Source organism: Hypoxylon trugodes, assembly GCF_022578975.1.
Source record: "Hypoxylon trugodes strain CBS 135444 unplaced genomic scaffold F4822scaffold_4, whole genome shotgun sequence".
Classification (NCBI taxonomy): Eukaryota; Fungi; Ascomycota; class Sordariomycetes; order Xylariales; family Hypoxylaceae; genus Hypoxylon; species Hypoxylon trugodes.
In genome coordinates this window covers 1739264-1757352 of record NW_026250019.1, presented here as the reverse complement: position 1 = coordinate 1757352, position 18089 = coordinate 1739264, and the positions used below count along the sequence as shown (strand labels likewise).

The window sequence follows — 18089 nt, the reverse complement described above, 5'->3', positions numbered from 1 at the left end:
CCTAGTTTCTTTTTTACTTTATAATTTCTTTACATTATTCTATTGTGCCTGGTAAAGTCACCCATTGCATCCTAGAAAAACTGGTATTATGTGACCGAACCATACATAGCAGATATCTTGGCTAAGCCAACATCGAATTATATGGCATCATGCTTGTTCTTAGAGTTCAGGTTCAGTCAGTGCGACACCTCATGAACTCAGTCTCTTTTGGGTCCTACATACAAAATAAGAAATAGATGTCAGGTCAATCCGGACGAGGATCGGAAGTCCGTTGACGGGTTGTCAGCGCCAACCTACGAGGAATGAGCCGTTTGTCACATGGCTGACAGCCTTATCTCTATCACATCAATTTTATCTGGTATCAATTCCAACACCTAGTGGTTGCGCCCAATAAGTATCTAGGTAGGGATTGTTGGCACATGGAGACGACGCTTTCGAAACTAATCCACCGAGGGAAGCAAATTATTCATCCATGAAGGCCCCCTTTATTTTGATTGACACCAACTAATCATTATTTGTGCAGCTCAACAAGGGTGTAGGCACGTATAAGTTCCCATATATGGTCTTTATGGATGCTATTAGTATATGATTCACATGGCTATCACTCCATCTGGACTTACGGGCGGTCCCCACGGGCAGCAAGACAGCCTCAAAGTCACCATTCAGCCTTCAGACCGAAGAAATCGTCGGAGATGATAAATACCCAAGCCTGATATATATCACTTCCACTCGTACGATATCCGGACTCATGAGAGGAATAGGTTTCCTGTTTGCTTTTCCGCACTATAGCCTAGTAGAGAACTAGTTGAGGAATGCTCGTCGTCGTATGTAGCATTTTATTCCACGAGATTGATAAGTCGAATAAGTTTCCAAGAAGAGAGAAAACACTACTACGATGAGATTTCTCTGCTTACCCGGCGCCTATGGAAGTGCTAAGGTAATTCCTTACCATCCGTCATCTTACCAATAATATCTTTCAGACGTTAACTATTAGAGCACAGAACTTCGGCGTCCAGCTCGGACCGTTCGCCAAACACATGGAGGACCGAGGCCTAGCAACGTTCGCTTTTACGCAAGGAGCGCATGAGGTAGAGCCGCCGCTAGGTTGGGAGAACTATTTCGGATCGCGGCCGTTATACCGGTTTATCGATGCAGCGGAGGGCGATGCGTTCGAGGTGGTACGGCGTGTGCGGCATATTCCGCGGGGTCTTAGTCCCGAAGCCACTTTACGCTTGTTCAAACCAGACCGTCCTGTTGATGTCGACTGGACGACGTTCCGGGATGCACTGAGCGGCATACTTAAGACTATTGAAGATGATCCCGAAATCGATGGTCTCATTGGTTATTCAGAGGGTGCTATGATGGCCGCGTCAATTTGCGCGGAGGAGCATAGAAGGTGGGAGGAAAAGGGAACTCCTAGGCGGATCAAGGTATGTCTCACTTTGAAAAACTCTTCAGCAATGGTACTGGTCACACATAACCCCGCTCACCACCCGTCTACAACAGTTCGCTATCTTCTTCGCCGGTACACCGCCTCTAGTAGCTGAAGGCGACGGGTTCATAGCCAAGCTCGCAGATGAATACGGTACGACAATTGATATCCCGACCTTTCACGTCTTCGGATCGAATGACCCTCTCGTATACTCCTCCGTCGCTCTTTACAACGCGTGTAACCCAGACCTAGCCCAATTATACGACCACGGCCTCGGACACTTGGTCCCTCGCGACGCGGATAACGTCGAGCAGCTCGGAGATACGCTTTCGGATGTAATTACAAAGATCAATAAGGTACAAGAGAAGGAAGCAGCTGCGGCTGTGGCTCGTGGCCGGTCTGAGGAGGGTAACAGTGAGAATAGTGATGATAAGGTTCTCCGGGACAGCTCTCGGCCCGGTACTGAGAGTGACTTTACTACCGAGGAGTTCACCATTGAGTCCTCCGCTCCCACCTCCTCTGCTTCTTCTTCTGGATCCAGCACCGGGTCTACGGCTGAGACGTCAGATCTGGAGTCGCGATCTAGTCACGGAAATGGGCCTGAGGAGGTTAAGAAGATCTAGGGTGCCTAAGGGCTCGTAGAAATTGGTACTCGTCGATCCTAGACTTAACCTAGTGTTGTTATCAAACCTTCTGTGTTGGGAATGTATAATAGCTGCATTTAAGAGATTCTTTGATAGCCGATTTGGTTTGTTTAATAAGCAGTTGTCACCTTCAGTGCTGCATATTTATACTCAAGTTCACATCTACAGATCTATAATATCGGGTAATAAGATAAAAGTAAGCTATCATAACCATTCCCCCTTTTTTATTGACTATCTACCTACGTACCAATCATGAGAGCGTGACCCAAGGCGGACGACTGTCAACTACCTCGATGTGTGAGTGAAGGGGTTATCCACAACAAGGAGAGGGAGGTATTAATTATGTACAATACTAGGTACAGTGGGAGTAGGATGAATAGCATTACCAACAAGTCGTCGTTCAGGGGAGACTTATAAACTTCAGAGGCCTCGGAAATGTAAAAAAAAAAAATGTACGTGCGTAAGGTCCTCAAGTACTTTTCTTTCAATTTTTTTTCTCGTGCGAACCCGAATTTAAATCTTGCCCAATATTTCACCTCTTCATATTAGTAGTAGAGCTGCTCCATAATACTCTTTTGTACGAGCTATACGCCCCTGAACCATCCCTAGATCGAGTCTAGCGACCTCCGAATGCGCCGGCTCCCATTCCGGCAGCACCCGCACCCATCCCTTGTAGCTTGGCTGCTAATTGAGGGTACTTTTCTTGGACCTGGATTTGTGTCCGCGTGGCTTCGGCGTAGGAAAGCGCGTTGACGATCTCACCCGGTGTCCTGGCAAGCTCGGCTGCGCGTTCAAAGTACTTGAGTGCTTCCGTGATTTTACCCTGTTGAAGGAGAAGCTGAGCCATCGTAGCTACAGCAATATCGCATTCAGGGTCAACTATACATCAATTAGCATCCCCCTTTCATCCGAAATCTGCAATGGATGGAAATTCTTACTAATTAATGCTTTCTCGCATAGCTTCTCAGCTTCGGTAAATTCGGACTTCTGTTGAAATACTGCGAGCGCTTTGTTGATAAGAGGTAGGACGTTCATCGCCATAGGCTTAGTCTGCTTCTCCATTTCCATAGCTGTGTCAAATTTTTGGATTGCTTCGTCATACTTGGATTGGTCAAGTAGTAATTCTCCATAGTAGTTGTACACGTCGGGGACCTTGTCGAAGTTCTTAACACATCGGCGGAATGTGGCCATCGAAGACGCTACGGATCCCATCTTATATTGCGTTACACCAAGCTGAATATGTGAAAAGATGAATGAGCTGTCGAGATCGATCGATTTCTGGTAATCCTTGGCAGCATCTTGGAATTCACCATGGATGAAGTGAAGCTGTGCACGGTGGTAGTAGATATCCGGATCGGAGTCATTTTGCTTTAGCGCCTGTTCCAAGTCCGCAGCAGCCTTAGCCCGGTCGCCTGTCTATAAGTTAGCATTAAGGGGCCTCCTTAAAAAGGCGTACGTAACACCGAGTCGCTTCGCTTACCCATTTCTAGATGCATGCTTGCCCTCTTAACGTAGCTTTGAGTATAGGACGGGTCGAGCTCTATACTCTTATCCATATCTTGTAAAGCCAGGTCTTGAGATCCACGTAGATTCCTGAAGGTGCCTCGTAAGTTGTAGGTGAGAGCCTCGTGTTCGTCTAAGTCACCATGTTCCAAGGCCTTTTCAAATGCGTTTGCTGCCTCTTCATATCCCTCATGTGTCCTCTTCTCCATAGCTCTGAGCCCAATTTGCAGTTGTCCCTTGCCGGTTGATTCTGGTAGTTCGACGGAATCGTCTAGGTCTTCAGGTCGGGGCTTCGCTCGGAAACTCTGGATATAGTTGGAGACGAAAGTAGGGCTAGGTAGCTTTTTAGAATCTTTGGACTTGATGATATCCTCAGCTTTCTGCTCTGCAACCTTCTTCAGTAATCTCTCAACGGCATTTGTACTAGACTCGGTCTTAAACTCGTCAATAATACAGCTGGCCGTATAATCCAGGAGAGATTCGCTGAACTGAGATAGGTGTTCGTAAGCATTAGCTCTTCGGTTTAGCGCTTTTACGTATGTGGGATCGAGGCTAATAGCGGCGGTGGTATCCTCGACGACCTTGTCCCAGTCGCTAAGAGCATTGTAGCAAGCAGCCCTGTTGGAGTAGAAAATAGAGTCGGGCTTGCAAAGAATGGCCTTGGAGTAGAGGTCAATAGCCCGATTATAGTCTTTACTGCCATAGGCCTTGTTGCCAGCATTCTTGAGTTGCAGGGCGTAATCTCGGCGTTGTTCATCGGAGAATGTGCCGACTGTTTCTTCGGTGATTTCTGGTAGTTCGTCGGCGGTTTCTACTGTCGGAGCTTTCGGTTGTTCGCCCGAGGAGGCGGGGGACTTCGGTGCTTCGGCTTGGCGCTCTGCTTCTTTTCGCTTCCTCCTTTCCTTCTTGCTGAGTTTTGATTGCGCAGCGGGCTTCGGCTGTTCGTGGGGTCTAGGTGTAAGCTATAATCTCGAGGACAATATTGAATATAAAAATAAAATAAATGACTGACAATATCGGTGTTGAGATAATATACTACGCCCGCACCGGTGACGACAACAGCCACACCAGCGATGGTATATACAATAGCTTTGTTCTCGGAGGCCCAATTGGACAATCGATCCCATAAGGAGGGCTCTACAGAGACTGCAATGGGTTGGGCTAAGGGAGGCATTGGCGGCGGAGCTGCAGCAGCACGAGACATTATGACCGGATGAGTGGGATGTCGTCAAACCAGAATAATCGAAAGAGGGAAAACGAGCGGTCGGTGACGAGGGGCGACAAAAGGAAAAAAAAAGGGACGAGGTCGCAAAATACTTTTTTTTTTCCTTAATCGTGTCGCGGTTGGACGAGAGGTGTTGAAGAGGTAGGTCGGTATAGCTCTTGTGAAAAAAAAAAAGAAGAATATAGGTAGATGTTCGAGTAGAAGTTACGTTTGATAGGTACCGAATCGAAAAAAAATGTTATACACAGGCGCAAAAAAAGTTGACTTTGCAACTGTAATTCCTAGCGCGACCCAGTTTAAGGTGCGCTGTGCTGTTGAAGCTTAGACCCTGGTTGGCCCACAATCACTCGTCATCATTCAAAAGGAAAAGCAAAAGCTATTATATTTTGATGTATCTAGGTACATAATGTACCGAAGTATATCATCATCGTACCAGCCACCCCGCCAACCCGCCAACCACCATCTAGGTACATACGTGTACGTACCGTATTTGTCATCCCGCTGCGTTTGATCTGATAGCCATGCCCTAGTAGTCCCACTTCTATATGTCTTATATATGTACCTAAGTACTTACATATGTAGGTACATCGATCGTCTACTTTGCTGCGGATTCGGATATACAAATGATAATTTCCACCGATATAGATCTAAGATACTCTACCTGCAACTAACAACAACATAGTTAAATACCAGGGTTTATTAACGCCAAGTAATTTAATTATCATATACGATGGCTAATGACTTCCAAATATTCACATCTATACGCTATGATCCCTCTCTATTAAAAGTCCCGGAGCTCGGATTTAACAATGTCGGATGGAACCAGAATCCTTCTCCCTTTTACATGCTTGACTTCCACCGGGATCGCATGCTAAGGGCTGCCGTATATTGGGATTGGAATGCCGCCATTGCCACTCTTTCCGGAGAGAAAGGCATCGAAAATCTACAGAGCTTTCTCAAAACCAATGCCGCCGGATTGGGAAGCGGACCTCACCGAGTAATGATTACTCTAGCTTCGGATGGAACTTTGGGTTATCAGACATCACCTCTTCCAGAAACACACATAAATAATCTACACCCCGAATCCTTACCGAGCCCGAACTCAGATGATCTGGATTCAGTTGGAAAGGGTAAGGTTGTTGTGCAAGATCCCCTGTACGACATACTTCTTGATAGTCAGAAGACAGCGAAATCCGAGTTCACTCATTATAAGACCACTTTTAGAGACATATATAATTCCGCACGAAAAAGAGCTCAAATAAATCCAGGTGAGAAGAAAGAAGTACTTCTTGTCAACGAAGATGGTCAAGTTATGGAGGGTAGTATTAGTACCCCTTATTTTTGGAGGGATGGAAAATGGGTGACTCCGCCCATTCCAAGCGAGTATGACGCCTCACAAGGTAGCGGCGGGAATGATGGTACGACTAGAAGATGGGCACTGGAAAGGTAATTCTTATCACGAAACTATGACCTTGACCTTGAGCGACCAATGCTAACCGAATTAGAAACCTTGCAATTGAGCAAGTCGTGCTTGTCGATTCACTACTTGACGGTGAAAATTGTTGGATAAGTAACGGCCTTCGAGGCTTCATATCTGGAAAGGTGAAGCTACGTTGAGTTTCATGATACCTTCCTACATATGTAGCTGATCAACTCTACACGAATCCTGCCGGTAATTACTACTCCTTGGAAAGACCTAACCGACTGTTGGCGCACAATTAAAACTTAAACAACTGTACGAATGAGATAAGGAGTGTAGTATATCAACAACACTACAGCATTTGGCGCGCCATTGTACGATGCTCGAGGAACGACCACCTGGATATTAATATCCGCAGTAGTAACGGCTTTCCCGTGTCACTCGTCAATGATGTTCTACGGTGACGTCGTTCTGTGCAACCGAACCTTTATCAATAATAAGTCCCCTTAAGAGTTTCTTAAAGCAGTCTTTCCTTCCAATAGAAAAGATGTCCAAGTACCTACATGTAGGTAGGTATTGGCAATGACGAGGCTAAATCAAGACGTATCACGAGTCACCCGTTGCTTGTACCACGCATTGGGAAGGCAGCATCTTGGGATCTACTGCTTTTTGTGCATCTGCTTCACCTTGTGGGAGGAGTGACTTCCACCTCGTAACCATGGTCTAAGAGTTGAGCAACTTCTAGCTTCACACATCTGGTTGCCTCTTTCTTCCTACCTCGCACAGAAAGTGCGAGGCTGTCAACGAGTGTTTTATAATCGACACTTCACTCCATTTGCTTTTTTCGCCCTCTCTCATCTTTCATCTTTCATCGCCCCTCGTCCTCATTTATCAACTCAGTATCTTTTTCCTGCAATCTATTACCATACATACATTTAGTAATTCCATTCTCAGCAAGACACCAACCATCATCCACTCCCAACAAGACGCGTTATCAAAATACCTAGAACTAACCTAGAAGTCATCATGAATTCCATCTACTCCGTTCAGAACAAGATCAAGCAGGAGCTGTCTCTGTCCAAGGTCAAGGCCATTCAGAATAAGAACTACAAACGTCATGGCACCAAGTCCTATGTCTACCTGCTAAACCGGTTCGGCTTCCAACCTACCAAACCCGGCCCCTATTTTCATATCGACAAGGTTAGACAGCATGGCATTGTCCCTGAGGAGCTGAAGGCCGCCCTTGGAGGCGTCATACATACAGAGCGAACACTAGTCAAGAAGGCCGGTCCTGGCGATGATGATCAGACCGGTGATGTCACTGCCGAAGACCAGCAGAATGACTCCATGTATGTCTGCAAAGTCGATATTGGCAGCCCTCCTCAGTCACTATTACTCGACTTCGACACTGGTTCTGCTGATACTTGGGTTCGTGAAGATCGTTCAATCCTATACCTATTTTGAGCTGACATTGGCATCAGGTTTGTTCGACCCTTCAGGGCAAGTCTGCTAACTCGGGCCACAACGTCTTTGACCCCAAGAAGTCGGAGACCTTCAAGAAATTGACTGGGAAGAAGTGGAAGATCCAATATGGAGATGGATCGACTGCGTCTGGTGACTGCGGCAGCGACACTCTTGTCGTAGGTGGTCTATCCATCAAGGACCAGACGATCGAGTGCGCGACCAAGCTGTCCCGACAATTTGCCCAGGGTACCAGCGATGGCCTGCTTGGCCTCGCCTGGGGCAAGATCAACACAGTCACAGATTCTGGTGTGCCCGATCCCCAGGCAACACCTGTTGAGAACATGATTGACCAGGATGATATCCCCAAGGAATCAGAGCTTTTTACTTCAGCGTTTTACAGCACTCGTGACAAGGATGCCGAGTCATTCTATACCTTCGGTTATATCGATCAGGACCTCGTCCAGAAGTCTGGTCAGGACATTCATTGGACTGAAATTGACAACTCGGAAGGATTCTGGTCATTCTTGTCAGAGTCAGCATCGGTCAATGGGGAGAGCATCGATCTTAGCGGCAACACCGCCATTGCTGATACCGGTACCACTCTAGCACTCCTATCGGACACGGTTGTCGAGAAGATATACGATCAAATCCCTGGCGCATCCTATGATTGGCTCAACCAAGGCTACATCTTCCCGGTTATTGTCAAAGCAGATGATATCCCTGAAATCAAGGTGGCTGTGGGCGACCAGGAATGGCTAATCCAAAAAGAAGACTTGGCCTTCGCCCTCACGGATGACAAGCAGAGTTGGTATGGAGGTATCCAAAGCCGCGGCATGATGCCGTTCGACATTCTTGGCGACACGTTCCTGAAGAGTGTCTATGCTGTAAGTTCTTTTCTCTTACCCATATTGTTTTTTTCATTCTAGTTTCCGGACTGAGCTTATTGACCTAACTTGTTATACAACAGATCTGGGACCAAGGCAACAAGCGCTTCGGTGTAGTACCCAAGATTCAAGAGACACAAAATCTCGACCCGCCCCCTGACAGCTCTGACTCTGATGGTGGAGACAAACAAAGAGTCAGCAGCATTGATCTCCTTGCTGCTGATGCTATTTGAATGGGACGTTCCGCGTGTCTATGGGGGTGCACTTGAATGGCTAGTTTCAAGAATTGGGCATAAGAGTCGGGGGTCGTAATGCTTCTAACGTTTCTTTGAGTTCTAAGATTGTGTTTTGTTAGTGGTGATAGTTCGCTGGTCTCCCTAGATAGAATGGAATTGCCGCATTATTACCCTATTTCTTGGTCACTGCTAGCTCGTACTGAATTTGGAATCGTCATATCAGCTGGCATGATTTGGCCGTCTTGAACATATGATTCACGCGATCCCTATGACCTTAGCTGAAACATCAGCTTCCCGAACCTGGCTCGATGATAACTATGGGTCCATGATGCCTACCCCTGAGAGTTAGTCAATCCTCCAAGTACTCATTATCAATGTTCCCTTTGTATCGGCAATTGTCATAGGCAGTGACGCAGCAGGTCGAGAAAATTAAGTGACTTGCGGTCTTCCATGGCCATTCGAATTAAATTAACCTATATATAACAGTCCCCAACGCCTTCAAGTGCATGCATAAACTAACTACATCTAACGCTACGCTAGAATCGAGACGAGACATACAATACCTCCTTAGCAGAAGAGAAGGATACGTTGGTAGATATTACATAAATAGCCCAAATATATCAAGTCACAAATATATATCCACGGCGAAAGGGAGTCCTGGGAAGGGATTCTGGGGAGTGTAGATAATATAGGTTTTCCTACGTCCGCGACTGACCGCGCTACCTAGTCACACTCTCGTGTCTTGCCCTGTATTGTCTCTCGTCTTGCCTTCCCATTGCCTTTCGACCTCGCATATTTGCTTGTATGGTTGGGTTCGGTAGTGAACTAAGCTCTTCTCCCTCTCTCTTCCCCCTTTAGCTCGACCGTGCGTTCGTGATGACTGTCCCTAATTACTACCACTGATTCTTTTTTTCTCTTCCGATGACCCGGCATTTTGCTCCAACGAAAAAAGTCTCCACCAAGTAACATGCGATGGATGAATCTTCCTCTAAAGCCAATGGCTCGCTTATCATGCGGAGAAAAAAAGCAAATGGAGTGAAAAAAAGAAAAAATCACAAACTCCACCGAACGCCTATGCGGTATGGACCCTCCCAAAGTCACCGAAAAAGCACAATAAAAGCCAGAGCCGAAAGAATCGAAAAAGGGGATTTGCACAGACGCAATGGGAGATGAAGCGCCTCGTTCTCGTGAAGAAGAAAAAAGATCATGTCTAGGACAAGTTCGGATCAGGAAAGCTCTCGTAAGGTTATTATAAAATATGATAACCTTGTGCATCGCCGATAGGAATCCGAGGATGCGAGGTTCAAAGTTTCAACACTTGTAGTAGATTAATGCCCAAAGCAATGATACCGATTATACCGAATACCCCAAGCTTCGTTCGCAAAGACGTAAAATAGCGAAGTGGTCCTCTGCTTTAACCAGCTGATTAAAGCCAAATGTGTTTGAGGCCACCATATTGAAATAGCTCACTGTGGGTAATAGACGACACCGGGACCTGGAGGGGAAAAGTAATAGCCATCCGGGTTCGGAGGAACCATACCATTCATGCCAACCACTCCACCAGGCATTGGATAGCCTTGCGGTGTCGGATACGATGGGTACGAGGACACAGGCGGCAATTGAGACGCATCGTAGTAGTATACCATGCCATTGACCTCCTGAGCAACCAAATTAGAGCTCGGCGTATTCTGTCCATTTGGCTGGCTGCTGGGGGTTTCGCCCTGTGGCTGAGCTTGTTGGCCTCCTGGGACGAAAGCGGGCGCCGTGGCGGATGGGGCTAACGTGCTAGGATAGGACGTCTGAGGGTAGTAATAGCCCTGTTGTTGCATTATCGGGTAGGGTTGGTAGTAGTTTTGTTGGCCGAATTGATTTGGCTGGAAGGGAGCGGCATGAATGGCACGCTCCGGAATTTGTGAGAGGGGTGTTCCTGTCGAGTGTTGGGAAGGGTATGAGGGGTGGCGTGTATGAGACTCTTGGCCCAGGTTAGTAGACACTTGTACCGGAACCTGTTGATGGAAAGCCTGTTGATATGGTTGGGACGAGTTATGCTGCATCTCTGGTGACTCGATGCCGGCCACCGAGACAGTCTTCTGGGGCCGAGGCTGATGCATAGGAATAGGAACCGATCGATTCTCCTGGAAATGCGGCTTCTGCATTAGAGGCTGTGATTGCGGAGCTGGGAAGTCATTGATAATAGGTTGTCCAATTCCATGTGGTCCCTCTCCCGGCGCACCATCAACGACGGGAAGCTGCTGCTCGGTCCGAGCTTGCGGAGGTAGTCTGACAATCGGGCGGCTTGTGTCGTATGGCATCGGGGGACGTGACATGGTAGAGCCGGTTGGAGAGACGATATAATCCCTACCCAAGTCGGGGGCAATAGAGGATCGTCGGCTCAGAGCAACACTAGGAGTGTATGCGCTACCTGCATACACACTTCCCCCAAACACGCTTGTCCGCCTAGAGAAACCGCCAATAGAACCAAGTCCAGATCTTGGCTTGCCTCGTAACCGTTGGTTCGGACGCATTGCTCGGGGGATAAAGATAAAAGATCTATCTGTAGCCGGAAAGATATACCGCGGAGGGTTGTCTGGTAAAGAAATTCGGACTGGCTTGTCACGTCTTAACGGCGGCCGATGATCTGGCAATTTCGTGTACTGTCGTACTTGTATGCCAGGAAAGATAATTGCCTCTTTAATTCCCGGGAAGAACACCCTGACCTGTACATTACCAACATACTTCTCCGTAGCCATCTGCCTATTAATTGGTTGAGCACTGGGAGGACACGTCGGAATAAAGCCATCGCCATTTGGTGGGCCATCGTCAGTAAACGAAGGTCTTGGTTGCTGAGAGTGTACAGGTTGCGCAACCACATCGTGCATATCGTGGGCCCAAGGCCCGTTGGTCGTAGGATCGGCCGGACTATGTACAGGATGACTAAATATGTTAGTAAAAGGGACGACAGATGGCTGCTGACGTAGAGCGGCATACTTGATAGGAGCGTAGGGGCCACCAATACCACCACGGCCTCTTCCTCGACCGCCCCTTCCAAATGGGCGGAAACCATTCGCAGATGGTCCGGCATGTCTGTGGTCATGCATGAAGAAGGCTCCTCGGTTAGGGACGAAAGACGGATCCTCGTCTCGCTTGCGCCTGTATTCATCGTGCTCCCTACGTCGCCGATCGGTGGAGGGATCGTATGAATGGTCCGCGTTCGTAGCAGCGGAGTTTGAACTAACGACTATAGGAGCCGAGGATTTGGACTGGGGCTCGGATGTCTCCTCGAAGTTCATCGCTTGTACTGGGACAGCTTCATCCGAGATATTCATGCTATTCAGCATAAATTCGGTGTCGGACACGGCATTTTGGGCGACCTTTCTGGCACCCTTAGTAGGCGGGCTGCCGGAAGACTTGGAATGTGTCCTCTTCACGCTTCCATTACCATTGGCTGTTTGGTTGGACAATTTCGGTGCAGCGGGTGTCGTCGGCGAAGCCTCATCGACGTTACTGGTATCACTATCATCTGCGGGATCGGGGTCCTCGGAAGCCATCGATCCATCAGTCAACGAGTCATCGTCAAGTTCCAACTGTTCATGGCCTCCCTCATCCTCTCCTTCGTCCTCGACCCGGCGGCGGCGGCCGATCATCTTTCGTCGTGGGACGGCGGGTGCAGCAGCTGCCATTTTGGATATCGTGTGCTGTCGGAAATGCGCTCACAAGCGTATGGGGTAGATGGAGGAATTCGAAGCCGGATAGAGACGGACTCAAAGCTTCCTAGAAGAGCTGTCGGCGGTGGTTGGGCACGACGTGGGCGTCGTGATGGATACGGATATCATACGTCGTTCGGATTGGCGGGCGAGATATCGGACGACGGGCTTCCTGAATGAACAAAAACCTAGAGGCGAAATAACCGCCTGCGGTGCAGAAAAGAAGGGAAGTGCTGGTGAAGAATGAAAATCAATTAAAAATCCAGTATGCCGTATTTTTCCTAGGATCGATCCTTTTATTTTTTTACCCCCCAAAAAGCGACAGAAGGTCTCTGTCCCCGTCCAGCTAAGTCGCTAATAAGTCGGACAAAGCAGGACAAGAAGACGGAGAGGGTAGAAGACGTGAACGGAGAAAAATAAGAACAACTTTTTTTTAATTAGAAAAAAAGGCCTCCAGGCTTGTGAAGATGAACTACACAAGCTACGACGGAGGTGTATTTTTTGTGATTTTATTATTTTTTCTAGGTGATGTAGTGTCAAGGAGGGCTTTTTTGTTGGACGGGGAGAAGCCAAGCCAAAAGGTTTAATATTTTGGAAGTTCGAGGTCAGGTAAGGATTCAGGTAGGCTTGCTTTGGTTTGGTGTAAGGTTGAGGTAGTAGCAAATAGTGGATTTGTGGTGGAGACTAACAGTACGGTACGGTAAGTACCTTGTCTGTCCGCTGAAGGTAGGACAAAGTACAGTAGGTAGCGTCGTACCCAAAAATGCGTGGAGCGGAGTCCAGAATCAGTGCTTAAAAAAGTGAAAAGGCGCCTATTCAGTGCTGATGGTGACCTAATAATTCCATAGGAAAGAACCGTCCATGTGTGTGGTCTGTGCATATATCCCTGTCCTCTTATAAGATTGGACCAATGGGCTGAGTTTCAATTGTTTGAGACCTTGGCAGCTTCGATCCATGGACCGGATGGATCCACGGATACTTTGGTACAGATTCGGTACCCTTGTACCTTGTACTTTATCAATGAAGTTTTAAATGTCTTTCCATTGTTTGTTTCACGAGAATTCTTTGCTGTCTCGTCGTCAAAAAAATAAAAAAATATTATTATATAATTACATAATATAGTACTCTTAATCAATTCATTATCATTATTTATACATTAAGGCATGCAATTCATCATTCTTTTGTCTGTCTATTATATACCATGCTGATCAAGCTACAGATTACTTTTCTCCATCTTCATTCTGCATTTTTATTAGCTGGAGTGAGAGAGGTGCGGACCATCCAACAGTTCTCTTTTCTAAACTACTTAACCTACAATATCTCTTCTTCAATTACATACATATGTATTGATACATTGATATATCCAATCCGTATAGTACGATGATGCATCGCATACCTTAGGTATGTACCGAAGGCGCACGTACGGTACTGTGTGCGTGCCACTCGTCCGCTGGCCTTCAAAACCCCTACCTACATGTATGCCATAAACAGTCATCTTGCCCAACATACATGGTCCGTCTACATACTTCATACATACATATATACAACATATGCTACTCACATGGAGCGGAGGTACCTCTCCTCCTCCCTACATATATGGAATCACCCACTCACGCGCAGCCAGTCGCCGAGACGCCTCCGCATGCAGAAATCACGTCCAAATCATCCGAGTACAACTGTAATGTACAGCACAGTCCAATTTCTATTCACCACGTCCACCAACCACTCTTTACACGTATCGCTGCCATGAATCACTACCCGTATCATCCCTGCACCCCTTGGTCAACAGGATCTTCAAATTTCCACTCTCGCCTCGTAACTAATATTTTAGGAATCACATTTGGCTCGGTCTATTTTGTATGGAAAATTGTAAGGTCTGGCAGGGCATGAAGAAAATATTAGCACCGTATTGCCGTTATCCGCCCGTCTTTCACTGGGAAGAACCACATTAGTAAGCTAGGTATCTACTAGGCATCCAGCCTATCGCCGTTACTCTTAGGTATCCGTCTCCGGTATCGCCAATCTGCTGTCATACCTGACTGGACGATTCTCGATCAGGCTTGGTCGTTATCAGGCCGTTCGGTGGTGCAAGGTATTCCTTTTTACGTACAATTACTGAGGCAGTTCCCTAATACACACGTCCGCCAAGTACCAATTCACGATGTTTGTTTACCTTCCACGGCCGTCAATTCCTAATTGCCAAAGCAAGGAGCCAATGAACTCGAACGTGTCGAGCGTTACGAGACCGATGGGCGAATCCACTACGAGTCTACTACGCCTTTGCTGATCTTGCCGTTTTTACCGCACGTAAGACCCAATGCCGGCCTTGGAAGTATGTATGTCGTGGCCTATCAACAGCGCTCGCTCAAGCTTAGCGCAAGCGCGATCCTACGGCCGCTTCTTTGGACCCGATAGGTAGAATCGGCCGACGTGGAATCGGGACTCTGTCCAACTAACCCTACAGGTGAAGAGAAAAAAGTGGTCTCGTGGCTATGGTTACAGCGTTGATTTGCTTGCATCGTGCTGTTGTAGACTCTTTGATTATGACTACCTAGGTATGAAATATGTTTACTCGCGAGTAATTTACTATTGATAGGACCAAGTGTTTATTTTCCTAGCCAGTACCTTGTCCGAAATATCTCATTTTGTCACATTAGGGGCTGGACATCGTTAGATGAAGGTAACAATATCTTATACTAGGTCGCGATTAGGAGAGGGATGAAATGCCTTCCCGCTACATGATTCTGGCCATTTGCCTGGCAATCAATAATGTTTAAGATGCTAATCGGAGCCCGTAGAAGAATCTTCATATGTAGGTATAAAAGGTATATGAAAATCAGTTGTGGTTACTGCTGGTTGGGCCTAACTTGGCTGCGAGTGACAATCATTAATGAAACAACAATCAACACAGCCGAAGACACAACACGTCAGGGGGTATCGCGGTAAGTATTTTTATTGGCTAGGTTGTTCGACTTGTCTAGGCTTTGCTGATGGATAGGTTGAGTTATAAGTCGTCATAATTTACCTTATATGTGTATTGACAAGGTAGCATAGGCATCCTCGATACCGTAAAAGGTATTCCGTTATGTCTCCTACATACCTAGGTAGTAACGACAATACAACAATACAGCGGCTGCCCCCACGAAGCCATACTTCACAGACCGCTGACAAAAGTTAAAATACCATTCTATCGAAAAGGCCGCCGGTGCTTGCTAGATCAGATTATGACGGTTCCAATCACGCGTATATCATCTAAACAGGGGAGCTAAATAATATTTGATGATAATAGAAGCATGACTAATATACCTGGTAAAAAGGAGTTTGCCCTCTCGTGAAGTTTATAAGGTAAGTGCGCAATTGACTCGTGAATAAGCGTGGCGCTTCGCTGAAGAGACCACCCTATATTAGTACGCGTAAAAAAGGGGGTGTGCTGACATGTGGTATGTCAGATATTCATTTAAGAACGATGCTTGAGGGACACCATCTTCCGAGCAAGCCAGAATATACTTCCGCCCACGTGTTGAGACTGTGAAAGATCAGAGCCACAACCACCTACCTGTTATGGGCATCTTTAATCTTTATATAGCATCCCGTCTTTCTTTTAACCGCAAGATTTCTGCCTCAACAATTAGACGGGAGCGAACACATGACAACGCCGCTTGAGAGTTCTTTATGCCTTGAGACATTGGGTCTGGCATAGGGGCCATTATTAGGTAGGTATGTCTCGGTCAAGGTTCCACAGGTTCTGATGCGGCAGCGAGGGTTCGAGGACCAAGTCGGCCGTACACGGAGATGAAATTGATGGGCAAGCCACAAGCTATTTTCGATCGGAGCTTAGATGCGATCAACCTCGGATATGGCGAAAGGAGAAGCTCAAATATTTGGATATGGCTTCCAAATCACTCCGAAGTATGTCGTGCGACGGTCGAGTATACAATTGCCTCCCAGCCAATATTGGAGATGTCCACGAATAAGAGGCAAAGAGGAAGTTTTGGCTGGATCATCATGCGAGTCAATTCAACCAGCATACCTGCTATTATAACTTGGATTTTAGGGGTGGAATCGATAAGACGGATCTGTGATACTTGCATGTTCAGTTCAACTGAACTCTGTAACGATTGTCCCAGACCACTGATATCATTAGACAAATTCGAGTCTCGGCTTGGTTAGCAGGGGATAACGTCCTATATATATTAGTAGGAGGGAAGTGCAACTTATGGTTGAGTACTACTTAGACCACTGGTAGCATACAGAATGGGTTGTGCGACTATAACCAAGACAGACATATATGTGCCTTGTGGTGGTAATTGGGTTGTCATGGTAGAGAGGCGTCTGCTAGGCGGCAAGCCGCGTCATGAAGTCTTGGACATGATGCAAGATACGAGTAGTTGAGAGGTCACGTTCGGGTTCAATGCATCAGTAAAGCCGAACCTAGTGCCTAGACTTCTTTCACCCTTCTATCCTGACGATGACCCCTCTTAGATGAACGAACTTATTGTGAACTGACATCTGAGTAATTACTAGATGAAGTTATATTCTCTTCTGCCTTGACTTAAAATTGGATGTATTATGGACAGGGAAGTTCGGATACACCGGGGTAGAAATTGACCGAGCTTGTCACTACGTCATTCTTGGTCTAGGCACGGGCAGACGTGGAAGTATCTATCCTCGTGCTGCTGAACCTGCACTTTGCCGTCATTTTCGTAGTACATAATTTGCATATACATGTCTACTTGGGTACATGTGTAAATACCCGTGAACCTGTCAGCGACGTAGCATTACATGTATGTTGATAACTTCTAGCGCTGTATTCGTCATTACCTCGCAGCCTGGAGGGGATTAGTAGCCTCTGAATTTCTGGAATACTCCCTGAGGCGAGTTTTTGATGACTACCTACTAGGTGGATTAACTGAGAAATACACACCTGAGACGCTTGAATTTTCTACTAGAATGTATTCGTCAAGTAGGTGCCTGTTGGTATCAAGCCTGAAACTTCGCAAACAGCGAAAATAGTCACTGTATGTTTAGCATCAATGCACCGTGTACTGTGCTAGTTTTTATGTAGTATGGATTAGTGAGCCAAGAAAGTTTAGGTGACAGGTTAATGGCAAATACATACACATTTAAAGGTAAGAAAGGTACTTAGCTGTACTTAGCTCTCGGGTAATTGTTTGTTTGTACTAGTTAAGCGGTGATAAGAAATTACTGCACCATCGATAACAGCCTCACTTTGAAAACCCCACACTGTATCCAGGTATCTAGGTACCTAGGTAGCTTTAGAGCATGTTTCGGCGCGCCTTATTTGTTAAGACCACCGCTGCCCTTGACTTTCTTAGGTACATAGTTAGGGTACTTAGTGGAGCGTAAGCCCACCTCCGCTTGCTAAACTCACTTTTCCCCATATCCAATAGGTGGTTTGATTGGCAGGTTACGAGGAAACTTATCTGCCTGCAGTGGCCAATTGCCGCCCTCGTCGAGCTAGTAGGTACTTAGGTACGTGCACACATACGTATGTACTTAGCTGCTTAGCTAGCTGCCTGGTGTATTTATGGTTTTCTACTCTTCCTTACTTCCTCA

General features: G+C 46.7%; 5 protein-coding genes across 5 annotated transcripts; 3 read left to right on the top strand and 2 right to left on the bottom strand.

The window, feature by feature from the left end:
• The first annotated feature begins 475 nt into the window (after nt 1-475).
• Nucleotides 476-2307, top strand: F4822DRAFT_212009 (serine hydrolase-domain-containing protein). Its single transcript, XM_051453873.1, has 3 exons — nt 476-937; nt 1002-1430; nt 1507-2307. Exons 1-3 carry the CDS (start codon nt 896-898, stop codon nt 2053-2055), a joined length of 1020 nt encoding a protein of 339 aa, XP_051315524.1. The 5' UTR covers nt 476-895; the 3' UTR covers nt 2056-2307.
• Nucleotides 2308-2373: 66 nt separating this feature from the next.
• F4822DRAFT_211996 (mitochondrial outer membrane 72K protein) lies at nt 2374-4912 on the bottom strand. The gene is made up of 4 exons (XM_051453872.1): nt 4592-4912; nt 3557-4517; nt 3015-3488; nt 2374-2955 (listed from the first exon to the last, which is right to left on the bottom strand). The coding sequence occupies exons 1-4, from the start codon at nt 4781-4783 to the stop codon at nt 2693-2695; spliced, it is 1890 nt and encodes a 629-aa protein (XP_051315523.1). The 5' UTR covers nt 4784-4912; the 3' UTR covers nt 2374-2692.
• A 490-nt stretch (nt 4913-5402) lies between these two features.
• On the top strand, nt 5403-6836 carry F4822DRAFT_211981 (aminotransferase). Its single transcript, XM_051453871.1, has 2 exons — nt 5403-6250; nt 6310-6836. The coding sequence occupies exons 1-2, from the start codon at nt 5535-5537 to the stop codon at nt 6419-6421; spliced, it is 828 nt and encodes a 275-aa protein (XP_051315522.1). The 5' UTR covers nt 5403-5534; the 3' UTR covers nt 6422-6836.
• Nucleotides 6837-8890, top strand: F4822DRAFT_211978 (aspartic endopeptidase). The gene is made up of 3 exons (XM_051453870.1): nt 6837-7652; nt 7706-8572; nt 8656-8890. The coding sequence occupies exons 1-3, from the start codon at nt 7251-7253 to the stop codon at nt 8803-8805; spliced, it is 1419 nt and encodes a 472-aa protein (XP_051315521.1). The 5' UTR covers nt 6837-7250; the 3' UTR covers nt 8806-8890.
• A 1288-nt stretch (nt 8891-10178) lies between these two features.
• Nucleotides 10179-12594, bottom strand: F4822DRAFT_211973 (CASC3/Barentsz eIF4AIII binding-domain-containing protein). The gene is made up of 2 exons (XM_051453869.1): nt 11797-12594; nt 10179-11742 (listed from the first exon to the last, which is right to left on the bottom strand). The coding sequence occupies exons 1-2, from the start codon at nt 12486-12488 to the stop codon at nt 10275-10277; spliced, it is 2160 nt and encodes a 719-aa protein (XP_051315520.1). The 5' UTR covers nt 12489-12594; the 3' UTR covers nt 10179-10274.
• Nucleotides 12595-18089: the final 5495 nt, after the last annotated feature.

Excerpts from the sequence above, each read along its gene's own strand:
- F4822DRAFT_211981 (XM_051453871.1), top strand. The coding sequence starts at position 5,535 with ATGGCTAATGACTTCCAAATATTCACATCTATACGCTATGATCCCTCT. Across the intron at positions 6,251-6,309 it reads AGAAGATGGGCACTGGAAAG|AAACCTTGCAATTGAGCAAG; the intron begins GTAATTCTTATC and ends TAACCGAATTAG.
- F4822DRAFT_212009 (XM_051453873.1), top strand. The coding sequence starts at position 896 with ATGAGATTTCTCTGCTTACCCGGCGCCTATGGAAGTGCTAAG. Across the intron at positions 938-1,001 it reads GCGCCTATGGAAGTGCTAAG|AACTTCGGCGTCCAGCTCGG; the intron begins GTAATTCCTTAC and ends ATTAGAGCACAG. Across the intron at positions 1,431-1,506 it reads GAACTCCTAGGCGGATCAAG|TTCGCTATCTTCTTCGCCGG; the intron begins GTATGTCTCACT and ends CGTCTACAACAG.
- F4822DRAFT_211996 (XM_051453872.1), bottom strand. The coding sequence starts at position 4,783 with ATGTCTCGTGCTGCTGCAGCTCCGCCGCCAATGCCTCCCTTAGCCCAA. Across the intron at positions 3,489-3,556 it reads AAGCATGCATCTAGAAATGG|GCGACCGGGCTAAGGCTGCT; the intron begins GTAAGCGAAGCG and ends ACTTATAGACAG. Across the intron at positions 2,956-3,014 it reads ATGCGAGAAAGCATTAATTA|TTGACCCTGAATGCGATATT; the intron begins GTAAGAATTTCC and ends ATTGATGTATAG.
- F4822DRAFT_211978 (XM_051453870.1), top strand. The coding sequence starts at position 7,251 with ATGAATTCCATCTACTCCGTTCAGAACAAGATCAAGCAGGAGCTGTCT. Across the intron at positions 7,653-7,705 it reads CTGGTTCTGCTGATACTTGG|GTTTGTTCGACCCTTCAGGG; the intron begins GTTCGTGAAGAT and ends CATTGGCATCAG. Across the intron at positions 8,573-8,655 it reads TCCTGAAGAGTGTCTATGCT|ATCTGGGACCAAGGCAACAA; the intron begins GTAAGTTCTTTT and ends GTTATACAACAG.
- F4822DRAFT_211973 (XM_051453869.1), bottom strand. The coding sequence starts at position 12,488 with ATGGCAGCTGCTGCACCCGCCGTCCCACGACGAAAGATGATCGGCCGC. Across the intron at positions 11,743-11,796 it reads GGCCCCTACGCTCCTATCAA|TCATCCTGTACATAGTCCGG; the intron begins GTATGCCGCTCT and ends TAACATATTTAG.